Raw genomic sequence first — 13,950 nt, 5'->3', positions numbered from 1 at the left:
TTCCTTGCTTGGACAGACTTGCATCAGTACCAGGTCTGGTTCTGGGAACACTGTAGGGAGAAAAATGTCTGGGTTCCCGCACTAGGGTGCTGGACCTTCCCACCCTAAACCCAGCAAGCGCTTCAGTGGCTGTGCCCTGATGTCATGAAGCACTTTCACAGTACCCTCTCTCCTTTTCTTCCTGTTGTGCCCCACCTCTTCACATGGATCACTCTTTGCCCTTGAGGTGCAGCCAGCTGAAACATGGGCCGTCCCTCCTTTCTCACATGAGTGATTTCTTGGCATGACATCTTAGGCAGAGGGAAACTGCATAGACGAAACTTGGCATGGAGCCCATACCTCTAGTCCTGACACGTCTCCCACTTGTGTTTGCAGAGGTGGTTGGTGTGGGCTGTGTCCTGGATGGCGTGCGCTACACCAACGGCGAGTCCTTCCAGCCCAACTGTAGGTACAACTGCACCTGCATTGATGGCACGATAGGCTGCACGCCGCTGTGTCTGAGCCCCAGGCCCCCACGCCTCTGGTGCCGCCATCCCCGGCATGTGAGAGTTCCTGGCCAATGCTGTGAGCAGTGGGTGTGTGATGATGATGCAAGGAGACCTCGCCAGACTGCAATCCTGGACACCAGAGCCTTTGGTAAGTGTGGACATGGATGAGTAGAAACTCTGGATATCACACAGTCCCTAATGTCCTGGTTTTCTCTTCATAAATCAAGGCCCCAGGCCATTACCCTCTCCACAACTCACCAGTTATATGGTGTCAAGGATGCTCTGTCTGGGACCCAAGTTTCCCATCGGTAAAATGCAAATGACACTATCCTTCCTGCTCTATGTGCTGCTCCAAGCATAAAAGTCAGGTATCACATGTGCAGTCCTCTGTTATCTCTATTATCCCAGAGAGTGGGTAGGGACTTAGAAAGAGGGGTAGGTGGCAGGGCATAGAAAGGAGTAGATGGACCTTCCAGGTAACTCAAGGGTTCCATTGCTATGTTCAGGTGAGCAGATTAGGCTTTAGGTAGGTAAACTGAGAAGAGGAAGCCCTGGAAGGCAGGACAGGGACATGGCTTAGTCACCATTGTCTACTGGAGCTTAGTGCACTTGCCAAATATTTGGCAAGTATCCAACTGACATTTGCAGAGGTAGCCACATAGGTGTTTGGCTATAGGTGGCTGAATAGATGAAGGCATAGATAACAGATAACAGACAGATGATGGATGGGAACATGTGTGTGCTGTGCCATCAATATACAGATGGATGTATAGATGCATAGAGGAGAAATGGTTGGAGAATGGAAGGGAAGTAGATGGGTGAATGGATGGATGGATATATGAAACAGATAGATTCATGGAAGATGGATGGGTGGATGGATATAAGATGAATAAGTGGATGGATAGATGGATAGCTTAATTAATGGGTACATGGATACATGCATGGAGAACAGATTTATAAAATGGATGGAAAACAGATACATGGAATAAGACAGATGATAGATAGATAGATAGATAGATAGATAGATAGATAGATAGATGGATAGATAGAAAGAATGCAATGGATGTATGGGTGATAGAGGGATAGATAAAGGATTTATGGATAGATGATGTCTGGCTGGATGACGATGTTTAGGCTTTTGAACTAGGGCAGAGGGGACAAGAGTGAGGAAAGGACAAGGGCCAGAAGCAGTGGCTGCATCTGTACTGTGCATGGGGTAATAGGAAGAATGCAGGGTGGCTTCTGGGGCTGGCTACTGCTCAGGAGGGAACACAGGAGACAGAGCCTGTTCCAGGGCATGGTGGGCTGCCTGGCTTGAGCAGGCTGAATTTGAGGAGGGTAATGAGGGGGAAATGTCCAATGAGGGCAGCCTCACAGGGGAGTCCCACAGGAAGAGAACTCTGCTTAGAGCAGCTGTTGGTAGTTGATGAGGCCTGGGAGACAGAGGAGCCTGGGCCAGAGGTCCAGGGAGCCTGACTTTTGAGCAGTGGACAAGAGAAGAGGAGACTGGGGACTATGGAAAGAGAGGGAGAAATGAGGAAAAGCTGGGAGATTCGGACACAGTGGGCCACAGAATGCAGATATAGCTAGAGGAAAGTCCCTCTGAGGCAAGTGGCCCCAAAGAAGAGAAGCCTGCTTGCTACTGGGCTTTTGGGGTGCTAATGTTCTTTAAAAGTTTAAGTGTGTGGTCTTGCTCCAGAGCCTGCACAGAGCTGGATTCTTGGCCTTGGTGTCAGCAGCACTTAGGATTAAAAGGAATTTATTTTTGGTTTTTCGAGACAGGGTTTCTCTGTGTAGCCCTGGCTGTCCTGGACTCACTTTGTAGGTCCGGCTGGCCTGGAACTCACAGCAAACCACCTGCCTCTGCCTCCCGAGTGCTGGGATTAAAGGCATGCACCACCACACCCGGCACTTTTTTTTTTTTTTTTTTTTTTTTTTTTGGTGGAAAAAAGTAGCATCACAGGTGTTGCAGCATCCTTAACCCTCTGAACCTCTGAAACAACTCCAGACATTAACAAACATGACTCGGGGACAAAACCTCCCACACTGAGAAAAAGTGTGGCATGGATGAGAACCAGTAGCAGGGAAGGCTTGGTCCCTAGTAGCTCAGGGCAGCATGGCTGCTCCTTCCACCAGCATATCTGTACAAGAGTCACTGGGTGGGGGAGGGAGGCAGAAGCTGCCTGCCCATTGTGTGTGACCCAGTAACCTAGTTCTTAACCATCCCAGGCAAAGCCCCTGCAGCGGGTATGGAGAAGACCCAGAAACCAAAGCCCTTTGATCCTCTCATCCTCTCAGGCAAATCCCTCCCTGCTTGCCTGTTACAGGCTTCCAGACAGCCCACTCCAGACTGCCCACCTCTGTCTTTGGATGCCTCCATTGTTTTCATCCTCTCAGGCAAATCCCTCCCTGCTTGCCTGTTACAGGCTTCCAGACAGCCCACTCCAGACTGCCCACCTCTGTCTTTGGATGCCTCCATTGTTTTCTCCCTTCTTTCCATGGGTGCTCTCCATGCTCAAATTCATTCCCAAATTCACTCATCTGCAGTGTTTGCTGAACACCTACAAGCGCCAGGGACTGTGTGACAAATTCTGTTACCCTAAGGAGATTCCTCAGCTTCCTGGTGTGTTTTTCCTCTCCCCCCCTTCCCCGCCACCTGCCCCGTCCCAATCCTTGATTGCCTTTTCTGTCCTCATGCTCATTCTCTCCCATTCCTTCTCCCCTCTCTGTCTCTTTCTCTCCGTCTCTCTCTGTCTCTGTCTGTCAGTCTCTCTGCTTCTGTCTCTCTCTGTCTCTGTCTGTCAGTCTCTCTGCTTCTGTCTCTCTCTGTCTCTCTATTTCTCTGTGTGTATCTCTGTCTCTCTGTGCCTCTTTGCCTCTATCTCTCTCTGTGTCTCTGTCTGTCTGTCTGTCTGTCTGTCTGTCTGTCTGTCTCTCTCTCTCTCTCTCTCTCTCTCTCTCTCTCTCTCTCTCTCTCTCTTTTTCTCCCCCTCCCTAGTCCTATGAGTACACAGGTGGGATTTCTCTATGTGTCTGTCTGTCCCATCTTTCTGCAGGCTTTTCTGCCTTGCCTCCTATCTGCTTGTCTCCCTCCATAGCTCACCACTCTCCCCTGATCACTTCTTCTTCTTCTTTTTTTTTTTTTGTAACAACAAAGATTTTATTTTTTTTTAATTTTTAATTTTTGGTTTTTTTTTAAATTAATTTATTCTTATTACATCTCAATGGTTATCCCATCCCTTGTATCCTCCCATTCCTCCCTCCCTCCCATTTTCCCCTTGTTCCCCTCCCCTATGACTCTGACTAAGGGGGACTTCCTGCCCCTTTATATGCTTATAGGGTATCAAGTCTCTTCTTGGTAACCTGCTATCCTTCCTCTGAGTGCCACCAGGTCTCCCTCTCCAGGGGACATGGTCAAATATGAGGCACCAGAGTTCGTGTGAAAGTCAGACCCCACTCTCCATACTAGCCCTGATCACTTCTGGCGAAGCATGTACCCATCAGATGCTGAGGCTCTGAACGTTCACAGGACCAGGCAGGAGCAGATACTCCCACAGGCCTATAGTCAGGTAACTGTACTTGCTGGCATGTACGAGCATTCACTAGTCCAGGGACTCCTGATTATACTTTCACACGTGTAATCACGTACATAGACATAAACATAAACACACATACAAAAAATAAATGTAAAAAAAATAATAAAAAAAATGTAAAAATAAAAGCTCACTTTAGCAAAAATAAGAAGAGATACTGTCCATCTTAGTGGGACAGGAAACAGGGACAGGAGGTGGCATCTGGTCACGTGGCATCCTGTCTGGAAACAGGGAGAGATGACAGCTGGTGCTCGGCTCGCTTTCTCCTATCTGGTTCAGATTCCCACTCTATTCTGGGTGGGTCTTCTCACTTCACTTAACCCAATGTAGAAAATTCTTGCCAGGCATGCCCAGGGTTCTGTCTGCTAGATGGTTTTACATCCTATCTAGTTGACAGTCAATCTTAACCACCACAGAGAAGACCTCCCTGGGTGCACCTGCTAATTAGAAGGCAGTTTGTCCTCCTGTGGAGAACTAGCCCAATTCTGTCTGTCTGTCTCTTTGTCTCAATCTTCCATATATCTGTTGGTCTTTGCCTGTTTCTGAGTCTCATGAAGTGTGAGCATTTTGTCCATGGTAATGGTGAGGGCTGGGGGAGCTTGTGGAGGCTGCAGACTCATGTGTACTCTGGTGTCCCTCTACAGCAGCTTCGGGCACAGTGGAACAATGGCACGGGAACTGCATTGCCTACAGTAGCCCCTGGAGTCCCTGTTCAACCACCTGTGGCCTAGGTATCTCAACTCGTATCTCAAACGTCAATGCCCGGTGCTGGCCAGAGCAGGAAAGTCGCCTCTGCAACCTGCGGCCATGTGATGTGGACATCCGTCCACATATCAAAGTAAGTCCAGAGCAGAGGTAGGCATCTTGGGCCGGTATCTTTGAGCCTGGCCACTGAACTTCCTGGTAGGCTTGGGAATGAGAACACTAGGCTGGCCCATGATGGGTTTCACGGAATAGATGCTTTTGCAGTTCCCATCCTATCAGCAAGGTCACTCCAAGGAGAAATCAGGAGCTACCCCAAGTGTTCTTTCTGTAGTGATGCTGAGGGATCTGTACCACCTTCCTTCCCCATGGCATCCCTCATCCACCTGCAGAGGCACAGGACAGCTACCTGGGCAATGTGAGGACTTTTAACTAGAGCTTGGAACACACTGGGTCACATGCCTCTTGGCTGTTAGTGTTTGCAACTGTGGCCGGTCGCCTGCTACCATTAAACTTCAGTCCCTTGCCCATGATAGTACATTGGTATTAATCCCTGAGTTCCTTCCAGCTTTGAGAGTCCAAGATGATGCAAGTACAACATCAAGGACATTTCTAATAACCTGCAAAAGACTGGGCATTTAGGCATGGGTCTAACTAGTTTAACTTAATACCTTTCACTCACACCTTAGTGTTGGCCCACTTGATGTCACATCAAACAAAGCAAGCTTGTCAGGGATCATCTCTAGCTCCATGTGTGGAGCCAACTAGGTTCTTCCAATGCTGAGGAAAGGCTGCTAGTTGACAGGACACCCTCCTTCCCACTGTCATCTTCAGGCAAGGGCCTTGCTCCTTATCCCCAACACAGCATCTTACCACCTTTGATAGATACTACTTTCCTTCCTACTCTTTTTTTCCTCCCTCTGCTGTGTCAATCTTTGGTCCCGGCAGGTCTTCCTTAAATGTCTCCTATTGGAAGTATGGGTGTGAAGAACCCAGAATAGGGAGAAATAAGAACAAAGACCCTAATCTGGATTCCTCTCTCACCTCCATGACCATCTACCCTAGGTGGGTTCTCCCAATTGGATAAGCTACATGCCCCACCCACACTGGACATGTTCTGAGGCCAGCTTTTGTGCTGATAATAGACCCTTATACTAGCCAAATGCATTTAGTAACTGCCTCCTGTATACCAGCTTCGAAGTTATATTAATGAGATACAGAAAGAAGCCCCAGTATCAAGGAGTCCACAGCCTCATTGAAGGGTAGACTTGTATTTAAATAATGTCAGTGCTATTGAAAAAGTATGATGATAGTGTGTGTGTGTGAGAGAGAGACAGAGAGACAGAGAGAGACAGAGAGACAGAGAGGCAAGGGGGTAGAGGGGACAGCTGAGAGAAAGGGGTGCCCCTGCCTAATCATGGAGCTCCATGTCAACTTACCCATTTGTTAGTGGGGGAGCATGGTTAGCTGGAATAGATAACAAGCCTTCTTGTGCTGGTGACACTGGCATATGGATACCAAGAAGGCAAAAGTTCAGGAGAGAAAGGAGACTGTGGGCTGTGAGATCTGAGCTCAGCGTGGTAATTCTCCTGCACTCCTCCCCTTCCCTGTGCCGTGTGGCAAGGCCTCATTGTGTTTGCTGATGTCCTTCCTGGCTTGAAGGTGCTGCAAAGTCTGGAGCAAAGCTGATGCTTGCCCTGCACAGTGATGCGAAGGCAGGACAGGGAGCCAGGTGGCTGTGGATCACCAGAGCATACTAACAAAAGGCCCCTTTCTTTTCCTGAAGGCAGGGAAAAAATGCCTGGCTGTGTACCAGCCGGAGGAGGTGCAGAACTTCACTCTTGCAGGCTGTGTCAGCACACGCACCTACCGACCCAAGTACTGTGGAGTCTGTACTGACAGTAGATGCTGCATTCCCTACAAGTCCAAGACCATCAGTGTCGATTTCCAGTGTCCAGAGGGGCCCAGTTTCACTCGTCAGGTCCTATGGATTAATGCTTGTTTCTGCAACTTGAGCTGCAGGAATCCTAACGATATCTTTGCTGACCTGGAATCTTACCCTGACTTCTCAGAGATTGCCAATTAGGTAGGTATGTGGCTCAAGCTCCGTGTTTGCAGAGCAACCAGCTGTCTGTGGCCCAGGACTTCACAACTGAGCCTTATTTCATCTACTCCCTACTTAATTCTGAATTCCCTGATCCTGACCTTCAGTCTCTGTTCCTTTTTTTTTTTTAACCATCCCAATGGCCCAGGAAAGTGCTGCTCAGGCTCCTTAGGGACATTCTACATTGCTCCAAAGAAAACACATCTTGGCTGTTCACAATGAAAGCCAAGCCTGACCCAGCCAGTCTGGCTCCAGCCTATACAAGTTGTAAGAAATCCTGATGGGACTGCCCAAGGAAAAGAACCAGCTGAAGAACCAGTATCACAGACCCCTTCAGATGCTAAGAATGAGGATGTTGGGGTCCTTTCAGACAGATGGATGGGATTGCGAACACAGGAATAAGCTACTATTTGGGCTTTGCCAAATGATACTATCATGGGTATTTCTACCTACAACACACCAAAAGTGCTCTTACTCTAAAGACGTGTGTACTGCAAGGTCACCAAACATTTTCCAGGTGAGGTCAATAGTTATGCTATTTTGATTTGTAACAGAAAGCCATTTTCATTAACCTTGACATAACTGAGGATAAATTTCTCCATCTACCCTCCACAGTACAGAGGGCTCAAATTTGGTTCATGGTGATCAGAAATGTAATTTGAGAAATTTTATTTGCTAGTAGATAACTATTAGTAGCTGTCAACTCATCCTATAGGGATAGGGCAAGGGCACCCAATTTCCCAAGCCACAGCTGATCAAGGTCACTGAATCTGCTGCTGAATATGTTCTTAGGGCAAGTAGCTACTGTGGGCCTCCCCCACCCTAGGTGTCATGGGAGTTGACAGGGATCTTGAGGTGACCTGTCTATTGCCTTAAACAGTGGGATGATGGGGCGCTGTCCTCATGGGTCTTTAGAAGATTCTTTTGAGGTTCAAACCAGACCTAGCAAATGCATGTGTCAAACAAATAAGTGGGTCACCTTTCAGTGGCCTGAGTAGCCTCTGACAGGAGTGGTAAGACCACAAATCACCCAGGGCCCAGGACACATCTCTTTTGTTTCAGTGACCTACTTCACAGCCTTAGTGTCTGTGGAGCTAAATCACTCAGTTTTCTAGTCTGAAGAGAGAAGTTGACTTGCCATTTCAAAATGGAGATCTATTCATCAGGGGTAAAAGCCAAAGAGTTTGTAAGCTGAAGAAAGAGATTTCTCCTAAGTGATCATGAGGCTGTTATTTATTTTATTGGCAAAATGTAAGGTTTTCCGTCATTGTTCATGTAGTGGGTGTGTTCTATGTGCTACTCATTGTTCTCAATATTTATCACATATTTGCTCATTGAAGTTTTGTGATAGCATTCCCTTCATGATTTCTGTTCTTAACACTGTGAAATGGAAGCTCAAAGAGGTTAACAAACTCAATCAAATTCAGCCATCTGGAGATTCATATCCCAGGTAAACTACCTTCATAATTCATATTTCTACTTTGTTTCTGGACCTTCCAACAGAAAAGTAAACTGAAGCCAGCAACCTGCCTTCTAATATTGTCTCTCTAGCTCCTTTCCCACAAGAGGAGAGTGTGTCTAAGTACTAATCATCCAGGCCAAACTGGATAAAAAGAGGCCCCTGCATCCCCTGTGGCTCCTCCTGCCCTGATATCTGAACCAGCTTACAACATGCATTTATAAGATGACTCCGTTTGTCCAGCACCACATGAGGGGTGATGGGAAGATGCCTGTGAGACAACTCTACAAGCACACAAATGGATTCCTAAATAGGAAAGGGGGCTTGGGATTTCCCCTCTTTCCTGCAACCTTCCAAAGGCCTGGCCTTGTGCAAGGCAAACAGTGGTGCTCAAGATGTATTTAAGGAAGAAAATACATTATATACACTCCTATTTTTCCTTAGATGCACTCGTCTTACAGGATCTCATCTTAGTGGTGAAAATCCTCTCTCAAACGAGGCTTGCTGTTCTGAATAAATGGATGTTCCTATCTGCAGAACAGCTTGCATGTATCGATAAGTTACCCCTGAATATTATCAGTTGTGTAAGTTTCGTGTGGACCATGTTAGACTTTCCTACATTGTAAAAACCTGTCTTAACAGCTAACTCTGGAAGAACTTCCATAGGAGCCATAAGCTAGGGTCTTACCAGGTACACATCGCCATTCAGGGAACTGAGCTGAGCATCTTCAATTAAAAGAGGCTGTTAAAGGAGTTAGAATGATCATTAGGAATAGGAGAGAGGGGTGGCCAGAGTATCGTGGTTGTCATTGAGAAATGGACCTGGCTAGCATCAGGACCAAAGGAGCCATCTTTGAATCAAGAACTTAAGTCCCATGAAAGAAGACATGGAGGCAATATAAGGGAGCTCTTTCTAATAGACAGAAACAGTCTGTAATGGTGAGGCCTGGTTCAAGGAAGGTTACGATTACCAATTACAGTTAAAAACAAAAGTCCACTTGTTGCTAAATTATTTGGTGCTAAGCACGATGCTGCATATTACCGAGTTATCAATTAGCAGAGCCAAGCTCAGTACATGACCTTTCTCCATCTGATAAATAGAAACTTTGAAGCTTGAAGGAACTAAGATGCTGAGGCTCAGACACATGCTTACTCTACCAGGGAGGGGAAGAGAGAGTTAGACAGAACCCAAGTAACTAAGACTGGAGGCTCATAGGAGCAAGTCTTTAGATTTCCCCCACCCCTATGCCATCCCAAATGCTTAGAAACAAAGGAAAGAAGCAATGAAGGTAAGCTAAGTTTCAAAGAAGAGGTTTACTGTAGTACTGAGAGTGAATTTCTTGGGCGTGCTTATTCATGACAGAGGGAGACCTGAGCTCATGAACCCACAGCTTACTACTAAACCTTACAGTTAGCATTTGGAGAGCCCTGAGCATGCACCAACTAAGGTTGCTACTTGGTGCTTTACTGACAGAGCCTACTTAATCCTTCCAGTGAGCCTGAGAGTTAGGGCATTACCACTGCCCATTCTAGGGCTAATACAACCAAATCTCTGTGAGTTAAGTAATTTGCTCAAGTTCTTACCAACCAGGGCACTGCAGACAAGCTCCAAAGCCCAGGATCCTGTGACACACCCATGCCATCTCTCCTGACACCTAGCCCATTTTCCTGCCCCCCAACAAAAGGCTCCAGGGTCAGCAGAGAAGATTTGCAGGCTGCTGCTGAAATTCTAATTTTGAGGCTGATTAAAGATTGACCAAAGAAAGTAATTTCAGATGATATGGTAGTTTGCAAGCATTAATTTTGGACTATATAGGCACTGTGGGGAACATCACAACCTCTGACTATAGTGTTGACTTATGTCATTGTCTTAAGGACTTGTTTTTGACAGTGACAGCCCTGAATGGCTAGGAAGCAGAAGGTCATGGTTAGCTGTGTGTCCCTGCATAGCTATGTGTATGTATATGTGTGTGTATTTGTATGTATGTATCTATTTTCAAACTGTGATTGAATATTTAAATATTCCTATTGCCATTATGTAAGTGAATACACATGAAGATATGTCTTTGAATTTCCTAATAGAGGAAAAATAGCCCTTGGGTAGCCCGTCACGTTCTACTACAGTCCTCATTTTTCTCATGATTTGTGTAGCAAGCAGGGAATGTGTTTGTTCACCCATGATGGGTTTTCATTGTTCAAATTCTTTGTTTACAGCTTTTCTCCTTAAAGCAATAAATCATCAGCAAAAGTAACTTCTTTGATTTGGTGTGTATGTGTGGTTTTTTTCCCCCCTTGTAAATTCTGTTGTTAAGAGGCAATGGTGGAAGGCTGGGCATATTCAGTCAATGTGTGGGTTGGAGAAATTAAGTCCTAGACACTGGATAGGAGAGAATAAAATTCACTTAAATGTTTGAACATGGGCCTAGAAACTTAGATTCTGAAACTCAGATAATCCCAGGGTTGTGTGACACTATTCCTGGAGAGACCTGGATGAACATCTGCTCATCTCAGATGGGGAGTCTACTATAGACCAAAGTAGGGATAGATAACACCAAAATTCTACATGATGAACCAATTCCTTACAGGAGTCTAGATGACAGGTTATTCACAGGAATGAATATGACTCAAGGGCCGCTACATCACAGGAAGTGCACCCCAGCGTGGGTAGCAGCTCAGGGATGCTGGAATTTTCCACAGGTCAGAGTGTCTCTCTTGAGCAATTCAGCTGTTCTGTCTTTTAAGTAGCCCTACTGACCTGTCTGTTTTAGGCAGTTCAGTTGGCCTTTGGTTCCTTAATGGTTCTTATGATTTTCGTAGCCTTGGGGGTGGGGGTTTTTGTTCCTGATTAGCTTTAGGGACTTTTTGACTATCCTGAGTTGTTTACTTCTTAACTCTTAGAGGTTTTGTCTTAAGAACAAGCCTGGTTTTTGAGGCTTAACAAGTCTCTTTTATAACGTCTTGGATTTTAACAAACTTTGAGCTTTGGAGAAAATTGTTACATAAGAACCAGAGTTGCCAATGTACCTAAACTTAAAGAGAAGAATAAATAGAAAAGGGATTTTTCAGCCCCCACTTCTTCATTCACATACCCGCTCATTTATTTAACAGCTTGCTGTATTCTTAACTAGATGTTGGGTACCTTATGGTCAGGGCCATGACAACAGACCACAGTGCCTGGAACATGGCAAGAGATGAATGGACAGACAGAGTATCCATTACATACTGCCCTCAGAGCCATTGGAAGCACAAAGGAGCTTAAAGCAGGCTACAAGTTGTCATAGAAACAGTTCTGCTATTAGGGCTCCATTGGGTCTTAAGACACTGTACTTTTTGCTGGGATGCCTCACCTCCATCTCAACTGGGGAATTCACAAAATGATGATGCCTACCTCACAAAAATCTGACTGTGGCAACAGGTGCTTATAACCCCAGTATTTGGGAAGCAGACACTGGTGGGCCCCCGGGACTCACTGGGTAGCCAATCAACTTGAATCAGCAAAACCCAGGCTAATGAGAGACTGCCTAAAACAAGGTGGGTGACAACTGACAAATGACAACTGAGATTGAAATTTGGCCTTCCCATGCACTCACCCACCTGTGCCTGTGCAGTCATGTGCATCCACATGAACACTAGTTGAGTTGTTTCATAACAAATAGGTTAATCAGCTGGGTCATAGTACACATCTATACATTTAATTATTTAAGGTAGTGAACATGAGTGCCGTCAATATTTAGTTGCACACTTACACTTTAATTATAAACTGCTTACGCCAGGTGTGGTGGTGCACACCTTTAATCCCAGCAGAGGCAGGCAGATCTCTCTGAGTCCGAGGCCAGCCTGGTCTACAAATTGAGTCCAGGACAGCCAGGGCTACAGAGATACCCTGTCTCAAACAAAACCAAACCAAAAATAAACAAACAAAGAAGAAACATAAACTGCTCAATCACTGAATAATTTTCTTTGGCATAATTTTGTTTCAAGTTGTAACTTCACTTACTGAACAGCTTCTCTAAGAGAGGGAAGGTGGAGCGGTGCTTTCTGCACAATGTGGTATGCTTAGCCATCAAACAGCCTGTGTTGAGAGCTATGATGGGTGAGGTGAATGACTCTGTAGGCCCCTTCTAGCCAACCCCTCCCAAGGCAAATTATATCACAACACAGGCCAAGGGGAGAACTTGGCCCCAGTTTAGAAGAGCCATGTGATTTATCTTCATTAACACCTCTGTACTCAAGCATAGTGTTTTTTTTTTTTCCCCCATTGGCAGGTGAATGGAAAGGACTCATCCATAATAAAACCCAAAATACTGTAGTTTCTAGGTAATGGACATAAATTATTATAGTGATGGAAGCTCAGAGAGACAGATGCTGTGTATTTTCTCTCTTGTATGGGTCTAGCTTCTAAGATTTTATATGTGTATTTATGGGGGAGTTGAGTGTATATGTGTAGATTCCAGGAGACCAGAAAGAGGCTCATGAAAGAGGGAAATTAGACTTAAGGGAGAGAACTTAGGAGGGTGATAGACATGTGTAATGTGAAAGTGGAAAGGAGAATGCTGGGCATGGGAAAGGATAATGGAGGTAGTGGAGAAGAGGCCGTGGAAGAAAAACAATTGAAATTAAGCATCTAAGAAAGTGCTTACATCACACTTTATGTCGGAACCTGCTTCAACTCTGTAGCCTCTCCATTGAGACCTACTTTAGTTCTCAACATAACCATAGCTCCTCACACGACAGGAGCCGTTTGGTTTCTAAGTGTCCACTTTGATCATAAGGTGAAATTAAATCCAGATTCTCAGGGAGCTTGAACAGCCTCTTACTTACAGTTCAACACTGTTTAAAGTTCTGCCTGAAATAATGATACATGTTCTACTTCAACAAAACCACAACACTGTACTATGTTCCCTTCTCCCGGACCAGTGGAGAGCTGCAAAGTCCCCAAACCTATATCCCAGCCAATCAGCTTAGAATGCTTTGCCTAGCCACCTGGTTACAATGTACTTGGAACAAAATTGATTATTTTTGTGTGTAGATAGTCAAAATGATATAATGCTGCCCTCCCCCTTGTTATGATTTTTCTTATAAAAGGCCTGCCTTAGAAACAGACTGGTGTCACAGTTTGGTGCTTGAGTCCACTGTGTCCCTGGCCATAGCCAGTCTTGGGGTGTTGCCCGGGAGAAGGTGCAACATTGTAGCCTACTTTTGTAAAGTAATCAAGATGTAATGTAAAAGTTAAGACACATTTGAAGCTGGGGTCTAGAGTGCCTCACATTCAGGGGAATTAGAGGACATTTACTCAACATCAGTTTGTTGAAGTTGGAGAAAATGTGACCTGAAGGAAATTGTAAAAACACATATAGTGACTGGTGGGTCGGATGGAGATCCTGTAATCCTGCTCCATGGGCTAAGGCAAGGCGATTTGCTTGGCTGTACAGTATTGGGGGCGGCCTGGGCAACAGAGCAGGAAGGATTCTTTCTCAAAAAATAAAAAGTCTATCCATTTATCTACCTTTCTTTCTATTTATCATCTATCTATCTATCAATCATCCAGAACTTTAAAAATCAATTCCTTCAAGTGAGCTGTGTGCACTTATTTTTCCTCTAACC

At 45.5% G+C, this 13,950-nt stretch overlaps 1 protein-coding gene across 1 annotated transcript in view; it reads left to right on the top strand.

The window, feature by feature from the left end:
- Positions 1–7,010, top strand: part of Ccn4 (cellular communication network factor 4) — a 28,551-nt gene extending 21,541 nt beyond the window's left edge. The window contains exons 3-5 of the mRNA XM_051160540.1: positions 376–636; positions 4,726–4,919; positions 6,570–7,010. Coding sequence (XP_051016497.1) covers positions 376–636; positions 4,726–4,919; positions 6,570–6,869 — 755 coding nt within the window. The 3' untranslated portion in view covers positions 6,870–7,010. The remainder of the gene's footprint in view (positions 1–375; positions 637–4,725; positions 4,920–6,569) is intronic.
- The last annotated feature ends 6,940 nt before the right edge of the window (positions 7,011–13,950 follow it).

Source organism: Acomys russatus, chromosome 17 (assembly GCF_903995435.1).
Source record: "Acomys russatus chromosome 17, mAcoRus1.1, whole genome shotgun sequence".
Taxonomy (NCBI): domain Eukaryota; kingdom Metazoa; phylum Chordata; class Mammalia; order Rodentia; family Muridae; genus Acomys; species Acomys russatus.
Note: the sequence above shows the minus strand (reverse complement) of the source record. Positions and strands in the feature narration are given on the sequence as shown.